At 29.5% G+C, this 19514-nt stretch overlaps 1 protein-coding gene across 7 annotated transcripts in view; it reads left to right on the top strand.

Moving 5' to 3' along the window:
• The window catches only part of scalloped (TEA domain transcription factor 1 homolog scalloped), a 90030-nt gene that overhangs the window by 14708 nt on the left and 55808 nt on the right, over positions 1 to 19514 (top strand). For 5 of the 7 annotated variants that reach the window (XM_035089136.1, XM_035089137.1, XM_035089132.1 and 2 more), the window contains one exon: positions 5888 to 5984. The exons of the other annotated variants lie outside the window; for them this stretch is intronic. In XM_035089136.1, coding sequence (XP_034945027.1) covers positions 5960 to 5984 — 25 coding nt within the window. In that variant the 5' untranslated portion in view covers positions 5888 to 5959. The remainder of the gene's footprint in view (positions 1 to 5887; positions 5985 to 19514) is intronic. 7 annotated transcript variants of the gene reach the window in all.

The following is a 19514-nucleotide window of genomic DNA, read 5'->3' as shown; positions in this document are numbered from 1 at the left end:
AATTCGATAGTGTCCTTTACTCGGCTCCTACCGGTTATACCTGGACCCGTTATTCAACTCCGGTTTATGCCAATATGTACGTGGTGTCGCAGCACGTGTGCAACACAACGAAACCCCACTGCGACGGAAATTTATTCACGATTATGCAGCATAATGACAACTGCGTGTTGCATAAATTTTTTTTTTTCATAGCTCAGCACGTTTTTAAATGTTGACTCTAGTCAATCGTGAAAGTTACTTTGAAATTCATTACCATTTTTTTAAGTCATGCCAATACACGTTTGAAAAAATATTGTTGTAACCATTTTTATGATTGATTTTCCGCCCTTTTGTTCAATTTAAGAATTTTTCATTTTTTTTAAATTTTGTTATTGTTACCCATTCTTTTAGCTTGGCATTGAAAAAATGTTCTTAAAACTTTATTTTTCCAGTGTTTTTAATTATAAATTATGTAAAAAAAAATTTTTTTCAATATATTTTTCATGATACATTTGTTCTATGTAAATATTTCTAAGTATAAAAAAATGCAACAATACAATAATCATTGTAGAAAAAACTTGGACTCTTATCAAGTGATAAAGATGACTGTGACTACTCGATTCGAATCTTCCGTAAATGCAATTCTCTTTTATCATCTTACTGTTTGCTTTGTGCACATGTTCGAGTACATAGTATTGTCACTTGTACGTGCTAACGATACTTCTCTGGATACGTCTTTTTAGATAGGATACCGGGTACATGATGATATTCAAGGATGGTTTAAAAGTGATTCTCGTTCATTTTTGTTTATTTTTTCAACCAGAAGATTTAGATAATGTAGTGATAATAGAAAAAGTCGATAGTAAAAGTGCTGATGAACATTTGAAAACATAAACATTGGTACCATTTTTGTTTAGACTTACTGAACAATACAATTTTATCAAGTATGCTGATGTATAATTAAATTTTATCAGAAGAAGAAATGTATTTTAATTTTTTATTTACTCCTAATTGTATGTAATTACTCTAATTTTCCAACATTTTATATTCGAAAAAATTCGGAAGTATTTAATATTTATCCATAAACACAGAAATTGTTGAGTAGTGAGAATGTTACGAAAGTATAAAAGCTGTTGGTGGTCACGCGAGCTATCATTTACGTTTCAAAAATAGAATACAAAACGTCCCTCGTTGCAGGTTAATGGAAGAAACGATTTCCATACATCATCATTTTCTTTTCTTTCTTTTTTCTCTTCGAGAAGAAGTAACAACAGACCCTCATCAGTTTCATGGAACACAAAATTGTTCTCCTAACTTACATATATCCACATATTTTTTCTTCTCATCACCAGAGTTTCGAATAATCATAGCAGGGATTCTCATCAGCTGAAATAGCTCCAAAGTGGTCAAGAAATCGATGCGATTATTGTCTCAATGATTTTTCAATCTTTTATTGAAACGTGAAAATTCAAATTTAATTAAACATTTATTTTTTTTTTTGTAATTTGACAAAAATAAAACTCTGATACAAACAATCAGATTTTAATAAATGATTTGTTAATATTAACTGAGAAACGTCTACTTGTATGGTTTAGTCTTTATAAAAACCACACGGAACTTTGAGTTTACGTAAACGAAGAAATCTTATCAATTATCATAAAAGTTTGTGCTTGATTAGATTATAATTAATTAATCGATAGACATCAATGCTCAATTAATCATGTTTAATAATGTTTTTTATTTTACGATAAAAAATATTTTGAAAGTCATTTTGGAGTAAAAAATAAAATAAGAGAAAATTAGAGTGACACATCAAATAAAATAGACAAAACTAATCCGATGATTTGACTGAATAATTTATCTTCTTATCGATTTCAATCGAACTCCAAAAGTCTCTGAGCATCTTTAAAATTAATGACACTGACACATCTTGTCTGACGAATGATTGAGTTGCAAGTCAGATGACATATCGATGTCGATTAAAAACTGTGATAGTGTGTTAAAACCGTTATTTCTTATTAAAAGTTTATTCTCTTCTCAGAAATAATATTCTCTTAAAATCTTCTTATAAAAGTATCTATAAAAATTGAAAAAAACTATATTTAACGATTCTCTAATTAATGGGTATAATTAGTTTCCTGAACGAGTAATATATTATTCTTATCGAGACGGCTTTTTTCTACTTAAAAGGTCATTAGAGTAGTAGTAAGTCATTTCATAGAATTTATATTATAAGGGAAAAATTTATTCCATTTTTTATATTTTCCTATTTATTTTCCGAACTTTATTTTCAAGCAATCTGCTTAAAGCTACTGCCAATATGTTATGTGAATTTTATACATACATATATAATATAAAATCAAGGAAGGGAAAAAAGAAAAGGTGAAAAAGATAAAAGAACGAAGTTTTACGGTTGTTTCAGGTGCTCTATCTTTAGTAGCTACATATCATGCTGGTTTTCCGCTCTTTCTCTTTCACCTCTTGTGCGACCTACAATTCGCTTGGACTCGCCATGCAGACTGAGTTATTTCACGGTTAAAATAGTCGACTGTTATATCTCTTTACTCTTTCTTCCGTAGCCAAAGGGAGTAGAGTACTATCCTATGCAATACTTGTGAAAAAATGAACAAACTCAACCGAGGAGTGGAGAATAAAAAATAATCAAATATATTGTTGAAAAAAAATCACTTTATTTCCCTTGTAACTCCAATTATTTTTTTAAAGGTTGCTCCACAAAAAATCGACTAACAAATTAGGAATTTTTTCAAGTATCTTTATAAAAAATTTTTTATTTCATTAAAAAAAATATTTCAACAGATAACAACAGTATAATTAGGTTGGATTATTCTTCATTAACTACAATACTTTTTCTTTGTTCAAAAAACTATTGAAATTAATTTATTCTATATTACTAATTGATTACAGAAATATTAAAGCTCTTGCTGCTTAAATTAGTTCTTTTTTGAATTAATAAATATATATAAATAATTAATAAACAAAATCAAGATACTTTTATAGATAAAATAATGCTCTAAATAATTTTAGGTAATTATTTATTTTGAATGATATTAAACAATAATTAAGACATATATGACGTATTGCATCGTACGATATAACTTTATGATAATTTTTCATATAAGAGATTATTCAATAGATTTTGATTGACAGATTTTTGTTGTAATTATCTATGCGTATAATGTTTCTGAGCGGATAACATTGATTGATATGAAGAGTATTATAACAAGTTTTCTTGTGTTTATAACAGAAAAAAATCTGCTACGAGTGCATATTAGCTTTCGATTCTATACTTCTAGACTTATCTGTTATGTTTGTCTTTTCTTTAATAAACTATCGTGGTTCCGCCACATGTTTTGCAATAAGAAATCTTATGTAAGTACTTATTATTGTCAAACAATCCATTTATATTGTTAGTATGTTATCTCATTAAACCGCTTAACTCCTGAAATATCAATTGGTAATTAATTTCAAGCTAATCTTACATAGATAAAGGTTAAATGACAAATTCTGGTAATAAATTCATTTACACTTTGTTTAATTAATTTTGTGACTTTTATAGGTTGTTTTATCGGTGTTAAAAATTTTTTATACGCGAATAAAATTTTAATACTTTCTTTTTATGACGATTTGTATTTGTAAAAGTATTTTTTATGTACTTATGTCACTCGAGGGATGTTTTGTATTCTTCTCTCGATATTTTTAAGCATTACGTATTCTCATGATGTAGATGACTTCAATGGCCAACAGTGAATGCGTACGAACACGTGTATTTATATTGAAAATTGTCGGTGCCCAACAGCTAGTGTACAAAGTTTGAAGGAGAAAACAAGTAAACGGCAAAGAGGGAAGATTTGTGTACTCAGTTGATGCTTACTCAAGATCAGATCATGAATGAATTTATCTTAGGTGGGGATTTTGGCAAAGATTTCCTTCTGCCACTTCCTTTTCTTGATTATCGTTAAATTCATAAATCATGTAATATTGAGCTCTTAATTAAAATACTTGGAAGTTTTGTTAACTTCATTGATCACATTTTATTTTTGTTGTATCTTGAATCAAATTTAATTTTACAACTGTCTTAGATTTATTTTGGTAAGTTTCGTTTTTTTTAAATTAAATTACTTTCATCAAAATAAAGTTGTTTAGATCATTTAGATATTTAAGAAGAAAGTTAACCATCATTAAATTTATAAACACTCATATTATTATCCTACTAATAGTTGATAAAATTTTTGCCAATACAATATCAATTATTATATTCATTTTGTTTATTTTTTTATAGATTTTATTTAAAAAAAATTGTTACTATGGCTTCAATAAATTTATTTTTTATATTCCATGAACTTAATATTCAGAAATTATAGTCCAATAAAAAAATATGAATGCGTACTTTTTTAGTCAAAAATAATTACCTTTATATATCTTTTATTGGGCAATAGTAGAAAAACCAATAAAAATTAACATCTCAATTGTCCCATATTAAATAATATTAATATCATAATATTCAATAATCAAAAATCCAAATATTCGATTGCTCAACAAATGAATAAATATCCCACAATCGCATTTTTATGCTGCAATGAATTTAAATGAAAAAAAAAGGTGACACAAAAATTAAAGAGATTTTTTATTTTTAATATTCTTCCAACAACGTCGTGTGTATCGATTTAATCCCGGAAATTCGTACGTATTTCGCAATTTAAATGCGGCATAAAAGCGTAGACAAAAGCAAGGGTGGAGGAGTTAAAAGAGAGAATCGATGATTCACACAACACGTTAATACCCTGGAGACTTTGTGTGAGCATTGCATGGATTATTGGACGATGTAACAAAACTATAGAACTATAGATTGTAGTGTTGGATATGATGGTGAATGTTTGGATAACTGTACAAGTCACCCACGCACAAGATAACCCACGCGCATTCAAATCATACACGGAATTGCTAGTACGAAAACGTAATTTGCGATAATCACGCGCCAACCAATCCGTGTTTTGTCCATGGATGTATATGATGCATAAATGCTTTGGTACAACATCCGGTATAGCCAATTACTAGTCATGGCACTAGGGATCGTTGGACAAGGCGTTATCACTCGATTATATCCGACTATGAGCAAAAGCTTATTCCTGGCCTCATTTCAAACCTTAAATTATCTCCTGTCTCCATTGCACACACTAAAAATTTCGATGTTTTGATGCGTGTTGTTTTTACACATCTAAGTGTATTAAAAATGACTACAATGTTAATCAAATGGGCAACATCATTTTTAACACACTTAAATGTGTAAAAACAACACGTGTTTGAAAATCGAGATTTGCAGTGTACAAATTTCAGCATAATCAATTGATAGAAAGAAAATATTCAATTAATTATTACCGATATTATCAGATGTGAGTGGTAAATACAAACTAAAGAGGTATGAAAATGATGTAAATTTATTTCAATTTTTAAAGTATGTGAAATTTTTAGTTTCAAGTTTATTATAAAGTACCTTTTGCCTTGAAACATGTATTCGACGGCTATTTATTCTTTTATCGTGAAGATAGTACTATAAATTAATTATGAGTAATGCTTAGAAGGTATATAACTTTTGAAAATATTTATTGAGATGGATGTTGCTGACGACACACGATTATTTCCGATTTTATTGTTGCGGAACGATGGGTACACGATGTAGAAGATTGGATTGTTGCCAAACACTTTGTAGAGTAGGTGTTGTGTGAAATAATAATTTAACGAGAACTCCTTAGAGTGAAATAAATATATTTTTAAAAGAAATCATTCAAATAACACAACATGAAAAGTCACTTTAAAATAAATATAAATTTTTGAAAATTTATTTTAATTGATTAAATATTAAGTATTCATTGATTTTATTTTGTTTCAGGTAAGTCACAGTGCTGACCCGTCTACTAATTGGTCATTCATCACATAAATTTTTAAGAGAAGCTCTACTTCCATGCATTCCATGATAATTGCACCAGGTTAGATATATACACATGAAAGTAATTAGTAATTGCACTCTCTCTTCTTTACATGGTCGTGTTTGTAAGTAGTCACCATGCCGGTTTATTGCCGCGTATTCCCTTTGATCGATGACAAAAAAATTAGAAAAGTCAAGTCGGATAAGAGGCAAAAGCAATGTGCTGTTGGATAAAATAAATACTTGTATCAAGTCTGAGTTCTTCATCTTGATTTACTTCAAGTCCACATTCAGTACATACATTTATAGACATGAATAACATCCTTTGGATTATCGAGAAACAGTTAAACTTGAATAGTATCGATAAATATCGGCCTTATTATCGTTATATCGAGCACTAAGATAGAACTTCTCTTTACTTTGACTTGATAGAAAACTAGAACCTAAGGTTTTTTCTTAAATATCTAATGAATAAGTAAAATAATTTTCAACATCCGTTGAACATAAGTGCGAATAAATACGGCGGAAGTTGTTGGGGATGTTGTTAACAGCCTTGAGAAATCAATCTAGAGAGACAGAAGTCATTATAAAACAATGTAGTTAAAAACTTGCTCTATAAATCATACTAATAATTATATAATCAATTCAATCATTTCATAAACTGTAATTCTCTTCATCGTTTGGAGAATTTTTATTTTTGATTTAAAATACAAAGAATAGTTTAATATTATTTCCAAGCTAATTATAGAAATTTAAATTTTTTATTTAATAAATTCAATAAAAGTCTGTTGAAAGTGTGTATTTCTGATGAAAGAATTCAACTCAATTATCATAACACTTTTATGACCTTTGAGCTTGTTATAAAGTCTGATAAGTTAGATATAAAATGTAGATATATGAAAATCTTGGAGAGCGGAAGTTGGGTGTAAAGTTTCACAGGTGAAGGATCTTTCTCTTTTTCTCTCTTTCTGGTTCTCAAGCCTAGTCATTTGAGCACAGATCAGTAGATTCGATCACGTCATTTTTTGCTTACCTAGACCTAACCTGACTCAACCTCAACTTCTGGTTTACACTGGACGCCTCATGTGATATAAGCAGAGAGATGAAAATAATCTTTCAAATTTGGAAATCTATAACCGAATGAACTCACCATTTTCGGCATACATACCTTAGAGTTTAATGGCGCAGCCCATTAAAATCCAGGTGCGTGATTTTAAAAACTGAATCTCAGTGGACTTTTCAGTTTTCTTCTTTCTTTTTTTACCTGTCGATTCTCTTCTCCCAATGTATTGCCTAACCGCCCTAACCATTCGAGAGTAGACCGCTGTAATAAATCTCACGAAGAAGATCCTCAGGTAAAATCTCGCTGTGAGATCTGTTCAACTTTTATTTGAATCTTTTAGTCCTGAGGGATTTAAAATTTCTTAGAATTGTGACTTTTCATCAATATATTACTTAAAAAAATTTTTTTTTTACATTAATATTAGTATAATGATTCCGTTTAAACAGTATTACCAACCATTTCCAAGAGAATTTTAATAAGATAGGCCTTTTCTTCATTTTAAAACAGTGCTATGAAAAAATCATTGTAATTACTGATATAATGCAATCTTTCTTAACTTTAATTAATGTTGTGAAGTATTTCACTTTGTAATTAGAGTTACAAGGAAATACATTTAGATATAATTTTTACAAAAATAAAATATTTTAACTTATTTTATTTTTATTATGAAAATAGCTCAAGTATAAGATTTCTTAATCTTTCATTTGTTATTTCTTTATTATATAATTACTTTAAAAGTAAATATTTCAATATAAATAATGAGTTTAAACTAATTACTTTATAGTTTAAACTTTAAAATACAATTTAACCAATTATTTAGGTTTTACTAGTTTATCCCAAGTGTACTGAAACCTCGATGTTAATAATTTTTTTTTCTCATATTTTATTTCTTTTGAACACAATTTTTTGTTTTTATGAAATCCCTTTGTCCTTGTGATAGATAAGTAAAAAAATAGCCAGTTGTATACTTTGTTAATTGCAGTAGTGTATTGGTGAACATGAGGCAATTTGTTGGGAAAACCAAGTCCAGTTGAGTGTCGTAAAAATAGCCAGTTGTTTTGTCTCTTGGACTAGAGAAAAGAGAACTTTACTAAAAGAAGGACACATCATCTTCGTTGATCACAGAGTAAAGTATTGCATTCTTGCAAATAAAAAACGAAAAACTATAGAATCTCGTACAGAAGAATTTTTTTCTTTTTTAAACTATGTTTATTGCTTTGTCTTTTTGGAGCAGTGGTGAAACAAAGTGATTCAAGCAGGTAATTGGAAGAGATAGGGATAACATGAGTATATTGCAAAAAATAAAGTTAAAAGAGAACAATTGCTGAAGACTATGAGAAAATGATGACTATTCTAATGAATAGGACATACACGGAATAACTACAATAAAGTCTCAAATAAAAATAGATACAAGTAATGTCTAGATTGTTCTGAGATGCTAAGATTTACTCTGAAAACTATTCTAACCTTCTATTGTTGTGCTGTTTGATGCAAACATTATTTGAACGAAATTTTATTGAAGTTGATTACTTCATACAGAAAAAAACGTCTTAATAGAAGAGAATGAAAGTTCATAGCATATTAATTTTTGTTCTATTTATTGTCAACTAATATCAGTAATAATAATAATAATAATAATTAAAGTATGAGGCAAGTAAGTAAGAGGCAAATCAATGATTTTACTAACTTCCATTTACTATAATTTCTTAGAGTAAATCTTATTTCAGAATATTGCAATGATAACGAAACAGTATCAAAGTTATTTATGATGATGTAATACCAATAGATGAACTGATGGATTTTCAAGTCATTCAATCATCATACGTAGGTGATAAAAAATAAAATTCAGAAGAATTCACACTGTTGAAGAATTAAATTTATTTATATTTAACATCACGGCATAATCAAAAATCGTTATTTAAATTGAAAATTATAAAAAAATATTTCAGACATCAGTTGGTAAACCAATTTTTATAAAAGCATACTTATTACAAGTTCTAATTACAACTAAATGAAAGTAGTAAAGTAATGATAGTTACTTACGACGTTAATAATGATTAGATTGTTTCTTGACATAGAGATTTACTTTGAGAACTTTTCAAATGCTCTGTTAGTTTGTAATTCACTACTGCCAACTTTAGTTAAAAGGAAATCTTTTCGATTCATTATTGAGAGAAATAGATTTTTCTTTTTTAAAATTTTTCTTTCATCAATTCAGCCTTATCTGTATGTTGTCTTATTGTTAACAAGTTATATAAATATTTGAAGATTTTTTCATCAAATTAATGACTATATCATGCAACTCCTAGGGAGTAAGACGTTATATCGACCTTTCTCTTAGTCTTCATGTAAAATGTCACTCTCGACATGATTTATCTTCTTCTCTCCTACATCTCAACTTCTCGCAGTAGGTACATTTTGTTTCACTCTCACTACCGCTGAGTTCTGTTAGTTAAAAGGAAAAAAAATTAATCTCGCTGATTGTTTCCAACGTTGTTCCTTTGTTCTACCGAGTGTGAGAAACCGCGATAGCTTGTTTTCTTATCCTTTTTACTCCCTTCGAAGTCTTAGCGTGGCAGTAGCATCCCCGGAATTTTTCTCCATGAGACTAAACTTTTTGCTTTTACTAACTTAAGAGAAACGACCTTCTCTTCGGCCATTCCAAGCGGTTTAATTATCTCATACGTTAATATGACGAGAACTCATTTCTATGCTACTTGAATATTAGAAATTTTTAATTGCACGTTAAAGTGGAATTCAAAGAAAAAGCAAATAAAAACATTTTAATATCTCCATATTGTGGAAAAAAACTTTATGTATAAAGACACCAAAAGCATCTGTTTCCACTTCAGTTATTTCATCTTGATACATCAATGATTAATTATTCCTCAAAAGTGTACAGTGATTCACGGGTTTTGAAATTCCATATTGAGGTAGCTTGGTTGATCAAGTTATTAACATTACTAAATGTACTATGCACTAAATTGCAAATAATGTTTACTTAATCAATTATTTCAATCTTAAATTCTTCACTGACTAAATTCATTTTTAGAAATAATAATTATAATAAATTAGAAAAATGGATTTTTTTCATTATTGCACTTGATTACTTTCCACTATAATTCCTAAATGTTAGATTGATATCAATGGTTTACAGAATGAGAGACATATATTTTGACCATACTCTTAACATAAGTCTTATAACAGTGCGTGAAACAATGCGACACAAATGGACGGCGCCATCACGACGCGACTATTCTCTTGTTCTTTCTCTTTCTCCTCTACTTCATTATATGACATATTCTCCTGTATTCCCAATGGGTACTACCTTAACTATTTACATAAATATTTATAAAAAATTCTTGGCTATTTGTCTAATGAAAGCCCTCTAATTCACAGCGGTGCTTTTTAATCGCTATCCTGGAATTTGTTTTTATTTCAAGTTTCACAGCGACAATTCTCTATATGTATTTTAAGAATCATTAGTAGAGTAGGAAAGACCTAGATTTTCACCGTCTCTTGAGCACGATCTCAGGATCTTATACAACATTTAACAAGCACAAGACTCATCTTTCCAGCCTCCTGCAGTCGCGATAGTTGTGACCTACATTAAAAAGCCTGACTCTAACTCTCATGTAACCAATCTCTGTATCTTAATTGTACCTTTTTCGGTTCAATTACCCATAAAGCATGAAAGAGTATACGGAGTACTAGTCGTAAATAAGGATCATCTTACTTTGGATCTATTTATTTTACGAAATTTTTTTTTTCATTCAATCAATTTAATGAACATTACAGATTTATTGCTTTGAAAAAAAATTAATGAAATGACTTGTTATAATTTTAAATGGTTGAATAATTCTTTTTTATTTACTACATCAAAACATGATTATTTTATAATTCATTTATTTATAGATAAAATTTTCAAAAATTTCAAAATAAAAAATCAAGTTTTCGTATTATCAGCTCTGTAGAGAAAAAACTTAAACACGAAACCTTTTCTAAATTAAATTTATTTTTATCTAAAGTGATTATAACTTTAGGAAAGTTGATGCAAGTTTTACAGAACATTTGATTAATTATTAATTTTCTGGAAACAATTAATTTAATTTATAAGCTTATCATAATGGCGTCATGAATTTATCTGGGTGGGTTCTAGTTAAAAGTGGATTAAAGCATTAGTTACATGTTAACTATTAGTCCAGTAAGGGTGCAACTAAATTAGCGATTTATTTTATGTAAAATTATACATTATAAGATCGAAAAAATTTGAAAAAAATTTCGAATAAAAGTCTTTAATTGACAATCAATCATGTAAAACATAGGGGAAAAAACGATTGAATTTTTCGATATTACGCTAAGAAATCGTTTTGAGATCGATTGGAAAGAATTCTGTAATACCGACAAATATGATAATTGTAAAATAGTTAGCACCTTCTTTTTCATTTTTTGAGATCGAATATCTCAAAAAATAGGCGGAAAATAAGAAAAGTGAGGTGACAGAAATCTTCGTTAGACGGTAAAGAACAAAAAATGTCCTATAAAGTATCGTCGATTTTTGCATAACTGTAAAGTTGTTAATGAAAATGTGTCGATTCTCGTGGGGAAAAAATTGTTTATAACAAAAAAACTCAATCATGCGTACATTTTTTTTGCCTGCAAATAGTTTTTCTGGAATCCCCGTGTAATTTTACATAAAATAAACCTTCGTTCAAAGTGGGAGGTTAGATTTTCTATTACTCCTATTTTTAATTGCACCCTTGCTGGACTATATACGATGACCAAGACCATCTCAAATATTCTGAAATGGCATCAGCTACATATAGCACTGATATTAATATTTTATAATTTTTTTATTTTGCAAACTTTGATTTTCCTCATGTTTACCTAAGTGAAATTGATTTACACATTTCAATTTCGTGTAAACTCAGACAGACTTGAGTGCATACTGATCTCCATTTGTTTAATACTTAAAATATATACATAACAAAATATACAATATAAATATGGCAAATAAAGTGAAGAAAAAGAAATAAATTCATGAGTTGTATTGTCAAGTACATTTTTGATTATGTGAAAATACATTCGAACACCCGGTATAAAAGCGGCACGAATCAGTTCGACAACAAAGTGACAATCGGTGCGCGGCGCCGCCTTTAAAGTTTAAACTCTGATTCGACGACTCTGATGACGAGGGTTTCGACCGGAATAGAAAAAGAAAGATGTAGGTAAGAGGAAAAAAGAAAAAAAGAAGGGTCTTTGGTACTGCGACAAACCGGTTTCTCGTATCTTCGATGACTCATCCTCGCGACGCTCTGTCTTGTGCGTCAAGTGCATTTCCTAGCCTGATGTCTCTCTTCAGGTTTATCAGGCCACAGAGTAAAGGTATATTAATATTAAACCTTAGGAAAAAAAAATCTTTGTCAATTTTTTTATTTAATTTAATTGACCAATAGTTTAGATAATTTTATATCTTCTTGAATTAATATGAATATTATCATCTTCTCTGCATATTGAAACATTTATTAGTTAATAAACTTGAATTAACATATATTTATTTCATAGTTGTATCATTAGAATATCCTTTTTAGTTCAACTTTCTCGATAAAGTGTATAGTTAATTTATTAGGAAAAAAAGATGATTAAAAAGTTGCTTATTTTATTATGCAGAAAATATTGATGTTTATTGTTTTTGAGATTTATTCAAATAAAAGTGTTGAAAGTTAGTAGCATACATAAAAAATAAAAATATCAATCAACACATAAAACGTTTTGCTTGACTATAGTATACTATCAGTATGAAATGAAACATATTCTTTTATAGCTTTAACAAAATTTAATTATTGAACCTGGAATTTATTTCGATCTTTCTAACGTTTTTTTTTTTTTAATAAATATTCAGAAAGCCTAATTTTATTGAATTAAACAAAATATTAATTACAAACCATCAAATAAGGCAAATTAATTAACAACTTTTAAACATTTCTAACATGAAATATTCGAATACTTCACAGGATCTAACTGAAAAAAAATTGAGTAAAATGTAATATTCCAAAAAATAAAGAGGAATCTCATACACGAAATTTTTTTTGCTAATTTTCCATTTGCTAAGATGTAATTTTTTTGTTAGATAAAGATTATAATTAATTTTCAATGTGCTAAATAATTTATTAAGGATTTCAAGGATTATCAAATAAAAAATAGTCGAAAAGTGTTTTTGTAAAAGAAAAAAGTAAAATGAAAAGTGAATGTTTTGATCATTGGATCGTAATTCACGGTACAGAAATGAGAATAAATGTAAAAGCAAAGAAGAAAAGACGTGAAGACGTGAGAGGATGAAGGGAGTAAAGAATACGAGAGGTTTTATTTAGTAAAAGGATGAGGAAGAGATAGTGAGTGTAGGTGAGGCAGAAAGAAGAGCACTCTGGCAGTTTGATTTATGGTAGACGTCCCAAGTTATCGCTTCGCCAATAGTGGAAGTCGAAAGAGTAGAGGAAAAGAGGGCGAGCGGAAGACGAGGGAAGAAAAAGGAAGACTTGGGCGTCGGTTGCGAATCGATAAACGGAATCGCTTCGTACTTCCGGCTGTACACCTATCGTTATTTGGTCTCTTTCTCTCTACCATTGGGCTATTTTCTTGATTGAACATCGATTTGTTCTATTTGTTTTTCCACATAAATCTATTCATTTTCTGAGTAAAAGATATTTCGACTATTTTCAAAGCAGTTTTCTCGAAGATTACTAAAAAATCTTTTAACAATTACTTAAATTGGTTTAATCAATGAATTCAATTTATCTCGAAAGATTTCAGAGTTATTATTTTAAGGGTTTAAAGTGCATTGACTTTTATGTAAACGAGATTGGTATACCTTTCTAAATTGAATGGTAATAAAATTACTTCATCATTTCTATTAAGCTTTATTATACTTAGCCATTTAAATAATCCATTTAAATGTATATACGTGTTATTTGAGAATGAGAGAATGTGTTCCGATGGGTATAGCGTGTCTACACGCATAATCTGAGACATTTGAACATCACGCACTCTCGGAAAAATGTAATCGTGTTCGTTTTTCTCATGGATGACATGCTTGTTTTTTTATGCATATTTAACATAACTCTTTTGAATTGATTTCATTTTTAAATAACATTTCCCTCATTATTCCAAGTGTACTATTGTAAATAAACACAGTTTGTTTGTAAATATTTTTCGCTTTTAGACAAAATTTTAACTTAACGTGATAGAGGTAAAAAAAATTTACGTAGGGATGCAGAGGCAAATGAAAAAATATGTAAGGCTGGGAAATATAAATATTATTTTCACTTTGAAAAGTACATTTTTATTGTTCTAAAAAATTTTCAACAAAATTTATAGGCAATCTGTTTTGATAGTGTGTGTTGAAATTGAAATAATCGAAAGCATTTTTCCTACATTGAAAAACTCTTTGGATCCTTTTTTTTTCTTTTCACTCGTGAGCAAGGGGCTTTTACACGATCGGGACTCGAGATTACTTCGTAAATTCTTTTAATATCCACTCGGCCCGTTAAAGTGCTGCTCCAATGGGGCAACTTCCAAGGGTTGAGGGTGCTGCAGCAACAAGTGTGATTTCAAGAGGCTGCTTTCTCTTTCTCCCTATCTCCCCATACTCTCTTTCTCTCTCGTCTCCAGCAAGATTGTACATACTAAAAGAGGGTGTACTAACATATCCTGAATCATTAAAGGATTTTTTTTCAACTGCGAATTTAATGAACCTTTTAAAAATTTAGTAAAAAAATTCAAATGTTTTCCATTGAGTATATATTTTTTTTATATTTAAAAAGATTGAGATGAGATTTAGAAAATCCATATAACAAATCATTATAAAACAATCTACTCTACAATAAATATTTAAATTTACCCAGTAGATATATTTGCAAAGTCAAAACTTTGATTTCGGTAATACTTAATTTTATCCATGTTTATATGCATTTGTCAATTTTTGAGACAAATGTACAATAGGCGATTGAAAAATGTCAAACGAAAAGCTATCACATGACTGAGGGTGATGAAAGAGGGCAAAACGATAGAAAAACGAGATCGTAATCTAACTTGTTTCCAATTTGTTTTTTCCTTTTTTATTTGAATCCTTATACATCAGGAGAGAGGAAAGAATGATGCTAAGTCGTTTAAATTTCGTCGTTTTTCTTCATGTCCTAGACACTATCGTGAAATGTAATAAAATTTATGAGATCGTAGAAAGAATTGAAAATCGGTGTTTGGATAAAAGATACGTTTTTTTTTATCTCCAGATAACTTAAATTATCTTCCAGTACTTTCGTGGGGCTATTAAAAAATTTTCCAATAATTTCCCAAGTTTGTACTCAATAAATTCTAGTTGTAAAATATTTCCAATAGCGTACGTGTCAGCACCTTCATTCTAGAAACTATCATCGAATGTTTTTAACACATCTATTAAACGAAAAAAAAATTCAACTATCGAATAATTATTAAAGAGCTAATTATTATCAGAATTTTTTTTTTAAATATTTTATTCTTGTTTTGTAGCCGAGTCCTTTAATTGTGTATTCCTTTTTAGTATGTAAGTTAATGCGTTGGAAAGCCATAAAAATCAATGTAAAAATCATTAATACGTTGCTATGATAAAAACTTATTAAAATCTTTAACATTATTTTCTAGCAAAATTGTTTCGTTTCTGTAACAAAACAATTTTATTTTAAGTAAAACAGAAGGTATCTTGGGGTAAAACGGATTCCTAAATTTGAAAAATACCAAATAAAGATTTTCATACGAGTGTAAAATTTTTTTCAATAGCGGTATAATATTCGTTTTGCTACGTCAAGTTACTAATATTATAAAATCCATTTTGCCCCGGGTTTTCTTACTACTATACCCTGTTTTAACATTATTGCATTGCCTTATTATAGTTACAGTTACTAATGAATTTTTTATTTGAAAATAAAAAAAAGGAAATTAATGAGTAAAGTAACTAAAAAGTATGAAACGAGGAAGTGTAAATTAAGTCGTAGATTTAAATTTGAACGTGGATAAGATAACTTTTAGTTGGGACACTCGTGAGTTGGTTTTCCCCCTTGACGATTTGACAACTGAAGGGGAAGTATAAAGTCAAAGAGAAATTTAACCAGTGAATTTGTTCGTCGCAGACGTTACGTTAAATATAGTAAAGTAAAATAAAAAGTAAAGACAGAAATATAGACTAGTAAAAGAATGCTATCTTGCTCGAATAAATAAAAATGTTCCTTAGGAATTTTTATAAAGCCCACTTTACAAAAATTTACAACCGGTGTGCGGCTTAATTCAAGAGTCTCTTGACTTGTTCTGCATAATTTTTAGTTTTTATTTTTCTTTTCTCAATTTGTGCTAACGAGCTTTTGGATATTCTTGTTAGGTAGAGGTAATTAATCTCTGATGTAGTCGCTACTTCATCCATGAATATTTTTTAAAGAATAAATAATACCATTAAATTTTTGAGCGTCCAATTATTTTAAAATAAAGTAAATAATAAAAACCTTAGGTATATTTTTTATGAGTGAAATAATTATTGTTATAAAAGTACTAAATTGTCAACTTAAATACTAATAAATCTCTTGAACGTTTAATGTTATTGACGTTTATATTTTTTAACGATTAATGGACTTTATTTTGTAAGAAGATTAACAAAGAACAGTGCTTGTAGTAGTAGGAAACAAAATAGTATGAAACTTTGAATGTTTTCTCTACATAAATCCATTTAAAAGCTTGGTCATACCACGAGACAAGCACGAGTTTTTGGCACACATTTTGTCATGTTATATGTTTCTTAGTGATCTTGGCTAGTATCCAAGGTGGTCCAAAAGCCGAGTAAAGAGTATCCTCATCTTCTTCCTCGACGACTTTCTCGTCGCCGCTTTAATTATTCGCTTCCCGTCTCTAGATCTTTTCCTTGACACTTTGGAACTAATGGAAAATATATTCTCGCATGTATTTTCACACAAGTAATACAATCTCAGTCTCAAAGATTTCCGGTTCAATTTTTAGAATTGAATCATAGAAATAGATGAATGTTAAAAATAATCATTCAGTAATATTTTGTGATTAAAGAAGAATTAGATGACGAAAAATTCAATAACACTCGTGGATAATCACGAGGCAATAAATTAATACAAATGGAGGGAATTAAAAGTAATCACGTGAATATTTACCTATCTGATTCTCTACACCCTGTGAATAAAAGAGGCGGTGAAAATAACTGAAAAAAATAAAACTATGAGCAAAATGGAATTTCTCTATCCACCGCAAAAATGTGACTACACATGCGAAATAAACCAAAACGACAGGATTTCCGGTACGGCTGCAATTCGCTAACCAATACAATCAAAAGAGAAATGAAAATAAAGAGAAATGAAACAATTAAAAGAGACAATTTAAGTTTTGCTTCAAGTTGTTAGTAAATCAATGTGAATATATATCTCTAATGTCACATGAAATTTTAGTAAACAAAACATTTGTTTTTCCTTTCTTGTATACAAATACAAACGTATTTATCTCATAATTAAATACATCTATTTACCAAACATCTAAAAGCTAGAATTAAATCAATTATTTGATAAAATTGAGCTTTTTATAACACGATAAAAAGAGTGAATTGATAGCTAAAAAAATATTTTTGAAAATAAAGCTTTGCTGTTGGTGATGTATTTGTTATCGATAGAAGATTGCTTAATAAATCAAACGAAATAATTCAGTTGTGACACTTGTATGATAAAGTTCGATAACTGCAATAATTGATGCATTTTTTCAAATGATAAAAATGGATAAAAGAATGATGTAATGTACAGAATATCTGTCTTCCTCGATTTAATTGTCAATTTGGACACACCCACGGGGTAACAGTTTAACCAAGTGGATAGCTAGCATAGGGAAGAGAGACACGCGAAGAGAAAGAGAAAGAAAATAGACGATTACATATCATTATTCCGCGTGGCTGATCGAGCCGCAACCCTACTACCTAAACGGACTATATTATCGTTTTCTCAACGAGCTTACTATGCACTTCTCTTTGTTGATATTTCTCCTTCTCTCTTCCAATTTCGATGCTACTGCACCAACCTTTGTTCCAATTATTTGCCGAGTATCCCAATGAGGAGGAAAAGCGTTTATAGTGTATATGTTCATTCGTTTGTACACCGAATTCGCTAATTAAATTACTCTCGATATTCCTTTCTTTCTCTCTATGGCTTTGTTTATTCAGGTTCATTTGTAATGCCAATAAATTCCATTCGACGATTGTTTCCCACAGGCAACATTCATGAATTTACTGATTTTTTTTTTTCGCAATATTTCCCTATTTTGGTATCTATACAAATTTATTGAATGTTTTTAATTGACTTTGTTTTTAACAAAGTTTTTAAAATAGACAGACATTCTTCGAACAGTGGAATATATATCGAAATCAATAATTTATAAATTGAACAATAAAATTTTGTTTTGTTTCGGGAGAGTGTATGGAAAAGGGAATTTTTTTCATTCGCTATTTTTCTTGATTTAATTTAAAATTCCATAAGTGGTTGAATGTTTTATAATATCCAAATGATTGATACTTTTTTCTGTAAATTTAATAAATAAAATTTTTCGAATTTTTTTTTTGTATCTTCATGGAATTTTATTTTGTTAACTTTCCCTTCATTTTGTTTGATCGAACACAATTAGAGAGAAACGTTTTCAGGTATTTATCTCCAGAGGATAAAATGTTTTCGATCAAAAATTTCCTAATTAATGAATCTTTACTTGAATTGTTATTTGAAAATAATTAAATTAATATCTATTTGTTAGAATTTAATATTTTCAATTAAAATCTTATACATAAAATTAAAAAGGCTTAAACTATTGCTCAATATAAAAAATTTCCATAAATAATATTTCCAGTTATTGACTTAATTAACGATAAAGTTTCCGTAAGAAATAGTTTGATTTAAGGTATTGGTTTTTGTGGCTACGTTATTGACAACTGTCATGTAAAGAATAAAGTAAGACGAAGTTGAGTAGAAAGCGAAAAGAGGGAAAACGTGTATAGAGTATCACATTCGATGAGCAACAATGTAGTTGCCTGGTTGCATACCGTTGGCTGGAGGCTAGAGTCGCCACTATTAGATTGAGGTTCGGCGGTCGGCACCCGCCGTCGCATCGGTTTACAATATCGTAAATCGCTCGCTAACCAGTTGGCCCGCGGTATGCTAGGAATTCGACTGGTTCCACTCTCTTCCTCCTCCTGTCCACCCACCGGTAAATCCCACCCCTTCAGGACATTTTGCTGGAGCAAGAGAATCTCTGTACCAATGCGAATGAGGAGGAGGCAGAGGACGAGGACTTGAACATCGTTCGCGGGCCTTGCGTTTCCGTACTTGCGGCTGCCAGAATTGGGCTTCAAATATACCCTCTCTGTACTCTCTTTCTCTCTTACTCCGTACTCTCTTGTTGGTGTGCTTCGGCTACGCGATCGTCGTCAAATATCCATCGGGCAAATGCGTTTAT

The sequence above is a fragment of the Chelonus insularis genome, unplaced genomic scaffold (genome assembly GCF_013357705.1).
Source record: "Chelonus insularis isolate UGA/USDA-ARS -01 unplaced genomic scaffold, ASM1335770v1 contig_63_pilon, whole genome shotgun sequence".
Taxonomy (NCBI): domain Eukaryota; kingdom Metazoa; phylum Arthropoda; class Insecta; order Hymenoptera; family Braconidae; genus Chelonus; species Chelonus insularis.
Note: the sequence above shows the minus strand (reverse complement) of the source record. Positions and strands in the feature narration are given on the sequence as shown.